The 11811-nt window shown below is 53.0% G+C and overlaps 1 protein-coding gene across 9 annotated transcripts in view; it reads right to left on the bottom strand.

The window, feature by feature from the left end:
* Window positions 1-5955: 5955 nt before the first annotated feature.
* The window catches only part of LOC122367302 (coiled-coil domain-containing protein 137-like), a 44605-nt gene continuing 38749 nt past the window's right edge, over window positions 5956-11811 (bottom strand). For all 9 annotated transcript variants that reach the window (XM_043340292.1, XM_043340296.1, XM_043340291.1 and 6 more), the window contains 2 exons: window positions 8043-8153; window positions 5956-6526 (listed from right to left, as the gene is read on the bottom strand). In XM_043340292.1, coding sequence (XP_043196227.1) covers window positions 6335-6526; window positions 8043-8153 — 303 coding nt within the window. In that variant the 3' untranslated portion in view covers window positions 5956-6334. The remainder of the gene's footprint in view (window positions 6527-8042; window positions 8154-11811) is intronic.

Below are 11811 nucleotides of genomic sequence, written 5' to 3'. Positions count from 1 at the left end.
TGCCCCTTGAAGGCCTGTGGTGTCCATGGCAGGCCTGTGGTGCCCTTGCTAGGCCTCTGGTGCCCCTGACAGGCTTGTAATGCCCCTGGAAGGACTGTGGTGCCCCTGGGCCCTGACAAGCCTGAGGTGCCCCTGACAGGCCAGTGGTGCCCTTGCTAGGCCTCTGGTGCCCCTGACAGGCTTGCGGTGCCCTTGGAAGGACTGTGGTGTCCCTGGGCCCTGACAAGCCTGAGGTGCCCCTGACAGGCCCGTGGTGCCCTTGTTAGGCCTGTGGTGCCCCTGGCAGGCCTCTGGTGCCCTTGCTAGGCCGCTGGTACCCCTGCGCCCGGAGAGGACTGGTGCCCCTGAAAAGTCTGAAGTGCCCCCCGGCAGGCCCGTGGTGCCCTTGACAGGCCCAAGGTGCCCCTGCGAGGCCGGTGGTGCCCCTGGCAGACCTCTGGTGCCCCTGGCAGGTCTGTGGTACCCCTGGCAGGTCTGTGGCGCCCCTGGCAGACCTGTGTTGACTGGTGCCCCTGCTAGGTCACTGGTGCCCCTCACAGACCTGTGGTGCCCCTGGGCCTTGACAAGCCTGAGATGCCTGGCACGGCTCGTGCCACAGACCTGTGGTGCCCCTGCTAGGTCGCTGGTGCCCCTCACAGACCTGTGGTGCTCCTGGGCCTTGACAAGCCTGAGATGCCTGGCACGACAGGCTCGTGGTGCCCCTGATAGACCAGTGGTGCCCTTGCTAGGCCTGTAGTGCCCCTGGCAGGCCTCTGGTGCCCCTGCTACCCCTGCGCCCGGAGAGGACTATGGTGCCCCTGAAAAGCCTGAAGTGCCTATCGACAGGCCCGTGGTGCCCCTGGGCCCTGACAGGCCCAAGTTACCCCTGCGAGGTCGGTGGTGCTCCTGGCAAGGCCTCTGGTGCCCCTGGCAGGTCTGTGGTGCCCCTGGCAGGCCTGTGTTGACTGGTGCCCCTGCTAGGCCGCTGGTGCCCCTCACAGGCCTGCGGTGCCCCTGGAAGGACTGTGGTGCCCCTGCCCCTAGGGGTGCTCATGGGCCCAACAGGCCCGTTGTGCCCCTGACAGGCCTGTCGTGTATACTTGCTAGGCCTGTGGTGCCCCTGCTTCCTGGCGGGCCTGTGGCGCCCCTACAAGGCCGTAGGTGCCCCTGACAGGTTTGTGGTGTCCCTGGAAGGACTTTGGTGCCCCTGACAAGCCTGAAGTGTCAAGGACAGACCCTTTAGACGCCAGGGTCAAGTTCGTCGTACTGACAACGATTTGCTTACCTGATAACGTTCCTGGTAAGTACTCAAGTCACTACTCAGCGTCCACAACATATATACACATAGCACATTCATATACACTTGCTTACAATTGGTAAATGTGGTTATGGCTAAGAGTTAAGATACTGACTAAAGATAACAAATAAAAAAAAAACTGAAAATGGGGCACCACCAAAATGAAGTGGACGAAATCCGTAACCGTTGAGTTTTTAATTTTGGGTATAGGTAGGGGCACCACTTCGATTCATGACCCTCCCCTTGGAGTTTTCCTGGATCCGCCCCTGGAGCAATGAACTATTTATTCAATTTATTCCCTAACATTACAGTGCAGGTTGAGCTGTCCATGAGCTGTCCTATATTGAGAGTAGTTACACGAAATGCTTATGGCGACATAAGGTGTTTTTTTTTGCTATATTCTTCACTGCTATATTCTTCACAGTCATTTCTAGCACCAAAACAAACCCATCGCAATGCGTAATCACTTTCAATTTAAGCTTACGGTCCACCCACCCAGCCAACTTTCTAATACTCGTAGTGCAGCTTCGCCTATCCGTAGACCGTAGCAGCATGATCCTCCGAGGGTAACCGTTTGAGCGACTGGTTGGCCTGTCCCTCGCGCCGTGGCTCTCCCGTGCCAACGCGATTGGATCAGTAACTGCTCGCGGCGCACCATTCGGTGGTCGGCATATGCCCCATTTCTTCCTCGCATCCTCTCATCTCATGGCCCTAAAATGGTTTGAGGTGACCACCGGCCTAACCCAGCAAAAAGAAAAAAACAGATAAGTAAATAGTTTTACTGCCACTGACCCCTAAATTTCGAAGCGTTCTTTCCGACAATCAAAATACTTAGGCATTCTTCCACACATTGCCTACCTATAACATACACATATTGTCGATTGGATTTACAACCAAACTGTTGCCATGCCGATTGCCATTAAACATTCACCTCAAGACCAAGCTGCCTGGCCCACTGTTGCGTTGTTTTTGACGTCTGAAGTGGAGCACCTCTATATGCCTGAGCAGTGAGCATAGCGCGACTTCTGGACTTGCAGCAGTTATGGTTTTTAAAACGGAACCGTTCATGGCCGTTTGGTTCAGGGCATCAGTTCTAGTCTTTTTAGAATATTACCCCAGTGGCATTCTGCATTAACGGTCATCTTTCGGGGCACCACCTGAAGTTGAACGAGTGCACAGTGGATCATAAGGTCTCGCTTCGATTTTTTGACGGATGTTTAGCCGTCTCCGCTGCTATAGTGCGTTGCTGAATGCTGCCAGCTGACGTCAACGGCAACGCACGGCTTTTTGGGGCGATTCAAATGGCGTAATACCTCAAACAGATATTGGTAGGACAAGAGGCGTTCCAATAGACTTTTTTGTTGAATATGTTATTATTTTTGACTGGCTTGTCGTTTGGTCGTTTGGCAACCACCCGCTCAGCGACTACGTGCATTCTCTGTTTTGGCCGCGCACAGGCTTGTTAGTCAGGTTATCTCTCGCTCTCTCTCTCTCTCTGGCTGCGCTCGCCATGGTATAACTGCGTTCTGCAGCTGCCCACTGCTAGACGCTAGCTGCTAGCTTCGGAAAGAGCCATGTCGAAATCCCGGAACCAAGTTCAGAACTGAGCTCGATTCACCGCGATTGCTTATTGGCAGTTTGGGCTAACAACGGAAAGCGCTCCTTGCCGATTATGGATTGAGCATTGAGTCGAGTCGTGACCGCTCACCAATGGCATACGGTCGTCCAGTTTAACAGCCAAGGAACGTCGTAAAAACGTACGAGCATGATGCCCGTATCTCATAATAATTTATCGCAATAGCACCTACTGTTAACGGAAAATAGATGTTCGGTCAATCCTGGGACACCGGACTTGCCGTGCGCGCGGGGGTGAGCCCACGCGCTGAATACGGCCACCCGACTGGTCTCCGGCAGCAGTCGTCGGGCCATCACCAAGGCCACGAGCCATGTCACATTTCCGTATCGGCCTGCGCTGTTACATGAACCACGTAAGGAGCTCAGATGGTGTATTTATTGGCAATGGCATCGATAGGTCCGGTGTTCGCTCGTCCAGAGTTGAGGGAAAACCGCAGGCGACAGCACTATGAACTTATAGCCAGTACCTTTGAGGAGATGACAGCATACTTGGACCACTGACAGCAGGGACACCTGGTCACTGGGACTCCAGTCCGAGGGGAATCCTTACCCGGACGTCAGAGGCCAAGGCAGCACCGTGTCGTGCCACCCTCACCGCAGCTGGCCCGACCCCCATCACCTGTTGTCTTTGTAACTCGACTGGGACTCCGGAGTCGGGGCAGGACTGACTCGACTGTGACTCCGGAGTCGGGGGCGGGGCTGACTCGACTGTGACTCCAGAGTCGGGGGCGGGGCTGACTCGACTGTGACTCCGGAGTCGAGGCGGGGCTGACCGTCCCACGCGCCTCCCCGGGGGCTCTGCCGGCGCCCTCTCCGGCTCGGGCCGGGCCCCACAGACGCGGCAGGGCGGGCCGAACTCCCCGGAGCCCACGACCCGGCCCCAGCGTCGGTCACACGCCGTAATCGGCCAGATGCACGGCTGGCGTGTTCGCACGCCATTTGGGAGCCGGTCACCGGGCGCAGACAGCCACGTCGTCCGCCAATGGTGCGACAGTCAAGTGGCTTTGATTTCGCAGTACTACGGGCCGGCGACACGTAATTGGCAATATGGTTGATACCGCTTCATGCAAGCCCCCAAGATGGTCGTCGGCCCGGTATTCCGCAGAAATGCAGCAATATGGACCACCAATTATTTAGGTCAGCTAGCGACTTCCCGGGCAAGGTCGACATTTACCTTGCCGAGCTGCTAAAAAGCCGATGTTTATAGCCGCAGTCGATGCAGCAGGAAAACAATCGCACACCTAGCCGGTGGTGCGGGCACACCTCGGTGGCTAGAGCCGTTATAGCGCTAATTATTGCACCTAAACACGCGCGGTGGGACTGGCCCCCGGCCGCTCGAATCCAAAGGTCACTATCTGTATGACCTTCACAGACTAGCGCAGGCTGACCATTCCACCTCAACATAAGTTTTGAGTTGTCAGTTGAGATAGCCAAACTGGGGTCCCTGGCTCACACTTACCGATTTTGGCAGTCACAACATCGAGAAAGGCTTTAATTCGGAGATATTTAATTACAAAGTTGCAGCACTATTGATTCAGAGGGGCTAATGCATTTGAATGTCTCCGCTGAATTTGTGACGTCAGCGCAGACCTACACCTAGCGATTTTTAAATCTTTGGTTTACTAAGTACTTACATCTTTCTAAAGCAGTGGTGGTATATGCTATATTTGCACGCAACATTTGCCGCAAGTGTCGCACTTTTAAGAAGTACCAAATTATTGCTTTCAAATGACGTCGTGGGAACAGCGGAGGTCCCAAAAAAGTAAACAAAAGTTTAAGTGCAATATCTTGAAAACCGGTGAATATTTTTCGGTGAAATTTGGTAGAGATTCGTTTTTGCTCTTTCTGAACCAAACGACATCACTGTTATGCCGATCCATTAACTTTTTTAAAGGTGGGAACAGGGAGGGTCTCTTTAAGGCTGGATGTTACCAGGAACTCCGGGAAGGACCAGGAGCTCCTGGTGCGTGGATGGAGAGCGACCAGGTGATGGGTCCAGCTCCTGGTCAGAATAGACCACACTTAAGGAACATACTCCTCCAGCCAAACTGAAAATCCCAGCCCTACAAAGCTCTTGCATGACTGATGACACCCCAGTAAAGCTCCCGTTAAAAAGCAGCACCGAATACAGAATGGTCGCCAACAGGTACGAGCATTCCTATTTACTGAAACTGTAAAAATACATAGCTTTCCAATACATCGCGTGACGCTGGGCCGAATTATTTATCAAAACATGTCCACTAAATGCCGTTCAGCTGGGAACAGTTTAGTACAAAAGAATGTGACCATCAGTTATGCCGGAGTTGGCGGCACTGGCGTGCCTGGCCTTCCTCAGCCTTCACGAAGAGAGCCGCTTGCGGTCACGGGCGCCCGAGTATGTGACGGGCGGTGAGTCAGCTCCGCGGCGCCGAGCCGGCAGCTGCAGCCGATCTGCTGGCCATTGTTACCGGGTCGCCAGGGCAGCCGGCCATCCGGGAAAGCCCCGGCGGCGGCCTCCGCGGCGCGGCGCGCACCGCAACACGCCGCGCCGACATCCGCCTCCATTTGGCCCTGCAGTAAAAAGGTGCCCGCGCCGTGACGCACTGGCCGCCGCCGGGGAAGCACCGCCGCCGCGTCTCCGGCGCCCAGGAAAACCGGCACGGCTACGCCGCGCGCCCACAGCCGCCAGGAATGGCAGCTATTTAGAAAACAGGCGGAATGCACTTGAACAGTACCGTGATGTCACAGGGCCACAGCGAGTCGCCGAGTGACGTGGGCCGAATATTTGTTTCGCTAGTTTTTCAGTCGGCGTAGACGTGACGGCCTGCGGTCAACTGACACTGGAAACTGATCTCCGTTACGTAAGCAGATGGGAGCCCCAGGGGCTCTGTAGTACAGTTGTAGGGTCTTACTGCAACACGGGAACGAGGATATGTATTTTGAGTTCAGGCCTACGAGGGTCCATGTCCATCAGATTACTCTATTTGATCTTGAGTAACGATGACAATGCAGGATATTTCCCAGAACGCTCATCAGCGAAATACAACATTGAAGGGAAAGAAAAGTTGTTACCGTGCATTTATTTACGTCATAAATGCACAGAGTACCTGGAAATCGATGCATGAAAAACAAAAACATTAATCATCACAGCAGTTTTGTATGGGCCAACTCAGGACCACGAACTACACTGCCACGGGTTTATAATCCCAGGGCGAAAACAACCGACCAAAACCTGGTCACGCATCAACACTGCACCATATCGGACATAAAACACCGCCCCTCGGTCATATAGATCGCTCCGACACGGACAGACCATCGAACCCGGGACCCATGGCGAAGGCAAACCTTCCGGGCTGAGCTCCTCAGTCGTGGCACGGCTGCGGAATGTGTCCGTGCTGGTGCGGCGTGGTTTCGGCTGCTGTGGCCCTCCGGGCGCGGCGGTGCTCAGAGCCGGCCGGCGGCGGCGGCCGCTCGCTCGATCTTCTGCTGCCGCAGCTGCCGGTAGGCGGCCACCACGCGCTGCCGCTCCTCCTCCAGCGCCGCCCGCTGGTGCAGCGACTTGGGCGCCGTCGAGCTGCGCGCGCCCGCCTGGGCGTCCGTAAACAGCCGCTTGAGCAGCAGCGACTTGCGGCCCGGCTGGCGACACAACCAGAGGCACCGGGCGCGCGTGCAGATTATATCAATTCCATGTTTTACGTTACACCCCGCGACCTGGTGGGGGGGGGGGGGCTATTTTTTGCCCCCCTCCAGACTTTTCGATATATCTCCAGAACCGCTGCGCCGATCGTCACCAAACTTTCAGTACCCTCCCGGACATCAATTTTACACATTGTGACCAAAAAATTTCCAAAGGCTATGATAGGTTGGCCGGAAATGACGTCAGAGTGACGTCATGTTCTGCTGTTTTCGACCCAAAAAAGGGCTTCGCGGGAAGAGCTGTCAGGCCTATAGCTTTGCAAATACAGAAAAATAAAAAATAAAAGCTGTAGAATCAACAGGGCTACAAAACTGCAATCTCGGATTTTTGAAATTTTTGGATTTGGACCCCCAAAAATCAAAAAATAAATTTTTTGGATATAATGATCGAAAAATCCAAAAAGTTTTTTGAATTTTGCAAAAACCGGAATATATGTGATAGTCCTTACCGCCTTCCATCTAGGTACATACCAAATTTGAGATTGATACCTCTTTTTTTGGCGAAGTTATAGCGAAAAAACTGTTCAAAATTGATGACGTCAAATTTTCAAACTCAATTTTTAGCAATTCTAGACCCCGTAGCGCAAAACAAAGACCACCATTAGAGCCGTGACGAGCTGCATCGAATCAATACCCATTTTATGCAGAACTATCAACTTTGAAATTTGACCTTTTTTGGCCTGACCTTAACCTGACCTTGACCTGAACTTCACCAGAAAGTGACCTAAGCCGTACCTGATAGTCTTATAACCAACACCATTGAGTTGGAAATGAAAAATTGGCCATAAAACATGCATCACACAACCTTAGTAAAGTTGGGCTCATGTGACCTGACCTGTGACCCTTGGTGACCTGACCTGTGACCTGACCTGGTATTGTCAGTGACCTCTAATAGCAACATATCTACTAGGCAACTGACGCCCTATCGCTGATTATCGACAAAATGCGTTTTCCTCGGTGTTATAGCGCATTCCCTAGCAGACCCGTGAACGGTGAAACATTTCATCTTTGACCTGACCTGTGACGTCATCGGTGACCCCGAGGTCAATGAAATTTGGTTTCCTTCGACAAATTTGATAGGCCTTTCGAACGCCGTTTGAATTTTGCGGATCCATCCAGTAGTTTCGGAGATACGAGGGGGGGGGGGCAAAAAATAGCCCCCCCACAAGGTCGCGTTATAAACAGACCCCACCAGGGCGCGGGACACCTTACGAAAACCGCACTATCGCTTTCATAAATAAAAAAGTTTTAAGGACTGTCGAACTGCCTATAACTCACATATCACTGAACATTAACCGGAGAATTTATGCGCCACGAAAGTTCGTCTTTGTTTATCAGGATATATAATGAAGGTCAACTGAAGCTCGGACTCGATATAGCGAGAACCTGTCTACCAACCTATGTACTAATAACACGAACGACACCACGGCCTCTGGACCGCCCGGAGATGACTTACCCTGGACCGCTCGTCATCTACCGGTGCCTTCTTGGGCGCCACCTTGAGCTCCGGCGGCCTCTGGACCACGTCACCGAACTGCACCCGGTCACTCAGGTGGGCAAAGGCGTCCTGCGCGGCGGACACGGGCGTCAGAGGCGTCCAGCGGACAGGACACGGGCGTCAGAGGCGTCCAGCGGACACGGGCGTCAGAGGCGTCCAGCGGACACGGGCGTCAGAGGCGGGCACGGGCGTCAGAGGCGTCCTGCGCGGCGGACACGGGCGTCAGAGGCGTCCAGAGGACACGGGCGTCAGAGGCGGGCCGCGCGGCGGACACGGGCGTCAGAGGCGGGCCGCGCCGCGGACACGGGCGTCAGAGGCAGGCCGCGCGGCGGACACGGGCGTCAGAGGCGGGCCGCGCGGCGGACACGGGCGTCAGAGGCGTCCAGCGGACACGGGCGTCAGAGGCGTCCAGCGGACACGGGCGTCAGAGGCGTCCAGCGGACACGGGCGTCAGAGGCGGACACGGGCGTCAGAGGCGGGCCGCGTCCAGCGGACACGGGCGTCAGAGGCGGGCCGCGTCCAGCGGACACGGGCGTCAGAGGCGGGCCGCGCCGCCGGGAAAAGGCCACACCGCTAGATCCGACGATTGCAGCACGGTGTCCAATCCGGTCGCACGTGTCCATAGAGGGCACGGAGTGTACGATACACGTTAACATACAACAACGAAAAAAATATCTCGTATCTCCCTCATCAACTCATCTGTTTAGGTGACAAGTACTAAAAGCCGTCACACCCAGCTGCTCACTGTGAGTGTACGACATATCTTGACAGCCCTTTTAGGACAGTTTGAGCTGACAGACAGCAATGCTCAACAGAACAGCTGATCAGGAGCAAAGCGATTTCAATGATTTCGGTTTTTATGCTGGCACAACTCCCCTCCGATAGGCGCTGGAAACATGGCGCGACAACTGTAGCTGGCCAGCCACTCTGACTCAGAATCAGGTATAGAGTGATGCCTAAAACGCAGGCGTCTGACACGCGCCATTTGAAGTTAGCCTAGTAATAATAGCACGCACACCGCACGGGGGTTTTGCCGAATAGTTTTGTTGTAGGCTAGTCGACAAACCTAATTTAGTAGCGAATCGGTTCCATTTGCCCAAATTTGATCTGCACATCGAATGTGTCAAATAAAAAAGAAAGTTCTTAAAAGAAGCACACGTTTGGCTCTAGCAGGCACACTAACTGATGGTTTTCGCCCGGTAAACAGCTACGCCATAATCTGGTGACCAAAAGCTGGGGCGCTGAGCCGTCAGTCAGGCAGTAGCGCGTATGGTCACCGTCTGCTGAAGGCTGGTGCATGCCGCCGTGAACATTGATAACGATTATGAACGGAACGCGCATAAAATCTTTGACGACGTGCATGCCAATACTCGACAAATTTTTGACCAAACGTTTAAAGGTAGTGTGCCACCTTTGAAAGTTTTCCCATTTTATTTTTCCTAGGATAAGAAGCTTCTGTTTTTACCTAATATCGCAAAAGAAATCAAAAACGGCCTGGAATTTTCGCCTAAAAGTTTATCGGTTTTTCGATATGTTTAACAACTGTAGTGGGCTGAGCTGCAAACAGGCGTCGGCAACAATCGCGAATGCGGCGCACATGTGACAATAAGCAAAGGTCATTATAGAGTTACGACGTACGGGAATGAGTTATCAGCTGTCTAATCGTAGACAACACAATGTCGAGCCTTAAACTGTAAGCCTGTATTGGTATTGTTTCTTTTATTTGGCTGTCGAACATTATTTATGGTTTGAAATATGATTTTATGTAAAATAATTGATATGAAAAAGCCGTCTCTTAAGTTATGACCCCATTTCACCACACGCAAGTGGCAGAAATGACAATGATCAGCTGACGCATTTTTCTTGGCCGAAGTCAGAGCGCGCAGCCCGACGCACCACCACCGCACCACAAAGTATGAGCAGAAGCCGCGCCCAAAGCCAGGGCCCCGGTAACGTGAGGTAGCCGAGTCGGAGCAGCGTGCGCTGACCCAAGCCGGGGCCGCAGCTTTGGGCGCGGTCTAGCGCATCCCCGCGGGCAATCACATGCCACCGGGAGGACGCGCGGCCCCGGCTTGGGTCAGCGCACGCTGCCTCGACTCGGCTACCTCACGTTACCGGGGCCCTGGCTTGGGCGCGGTCTACCGCACCACCTAACAGGCGTGTTCGAAACCGCAGGAGATGATGATGAACGGGTTTATCGAAACTTGATTGGATGAGCATATCGGTAATAGCGATTTCAGTGTGTGCATTTATTGTTCATAGTGGTGTGAAATGTGGTTGGGGTACGACCGACAACCCGTCGGGGCGAGTTTCGCACTGGGGGCGCCGCTTGAGCCCAGCTACGACCCCGCCTTGTGATACGCAAAGAGACACCTTGTGGTTGCTAAGACATTCGCAGTACAATTAATGCTCTGTAAATGACTTTTATTTCGGGTAAAATCCTTCCATAACTCATACTGGTATCGGTCATGTGATGTGCAGATCGACGTGCACCCACGACGCTGCGGCGTCAGCTGGCCGGCGCCCGCCTGTGATCTGACAATCGGTGCCCCTCCCCTCGGGGATCGGACACCGCGGGTCGGGCGGCCTCTGCCTGGGCCGGCGGCCCCCCCCCCCCCCCCCTGTGGCGCCGTCCCTGTCTGACAGCCGGTGCCCCTCCCCTCCGGGATCGGACACCGCGGGTCGGGCGGCCTCTGTCTGAGCCGGCGCGGCGGGCGCACTGTAGGCCGGCAGCCCGAAAAAGCGCTAGAAATTCCCCCAAACTGACTGTCCGCAATATGAACAAAATAGGTATCATTTAATCCCAAATTGATCGAAGAATACGATTCCGATGCCATTTTTGCCCTAAGGTCGAAATTGAGGTGGTCAGTTGTCACCAAACACAAGACTATTTAGACTCGCTAGTGGCCACCACATTTGCCGATTTTAATGCTAATCTTTAGTTGATATTTATTAGTTGACCAGTTGTCGTTTTGAACGCAATTTTCTGTCAGACTAGTTCAGGGCACTGTTGTTCACTGTACCAACAACATTCTTACATATTGCATGGCTTTTCTGCAAGATAAGCTAGCTTTTTGCAAGCAGCTGCAAGACCTAAATAAAAATCATATCTAAATTTTTAAATAGACTTTTAAAAAAACGTTATTTCGAGCAGCTAAAAATAAACATCTTATACTAGCCGCTGATTACTCATCTTTCGTTCCATATAGGTACTTTGCTGCTTTTCCCTGCTACTTTTCGAGATATGCGCCAGTAAACCTCATGATGTAGGGGCAATTGTCACCTCGCCGCTCTACTGGATGCCCGGCGCTCTTTATAGCGCTGGAAGTTGTGAAAAACTAAGGCTTATAATCTGAATAAAATATATGTCCCTGAGCTCAGAATTGATCAACGCACACAATGCTGTCAAAATTTTTGGGCCAAACTAAAAAATTCAGTCATTATTAACCCCCAAACACAAGTAAGTGATAATCAACAACAACTTGCTCTTAAGTTAGACTTTTTGAGAAATGTTATTTCGAGCCGCTAAAAATGACCGTGCCATACAAACCACTAATCATCTTTCTGTCATGCCCTATTCGCGATTTTTGCTAATGCCTGCTACTCTTCGAGGTCACGTGACATCACCATTAAAAGTAAATGGGGAGATAAGGAAACTGTTGTTTTTGCGCATGGAATGATCTCAAACTATCTCAAGCACACGGAATCGTGATTTCATGCACTCCTT

Source organism: Amphibalanus amphitrite, unplaced genomic scaffold, assembly GCF_019059575.1.
Source record: "Amphibalanus amphitrite isolate SeventyFive unplaced genomic scaffold, NRLGWU_Aamphi_draft 000862F_arrow, whole genome shotgun sequence".
Classification (NCBI taxonomy): Eukaryota; Metazoa; Arthropoda; class Thecostraca; order Balanomorpha; family Balanidae; genus Amphibalanus; species Amphibalanus amphitrite.
Note: the sequence above shows the minus strand (reverse complement) of the source record. Positions and strands in the feature narration are given on the sequence as shown.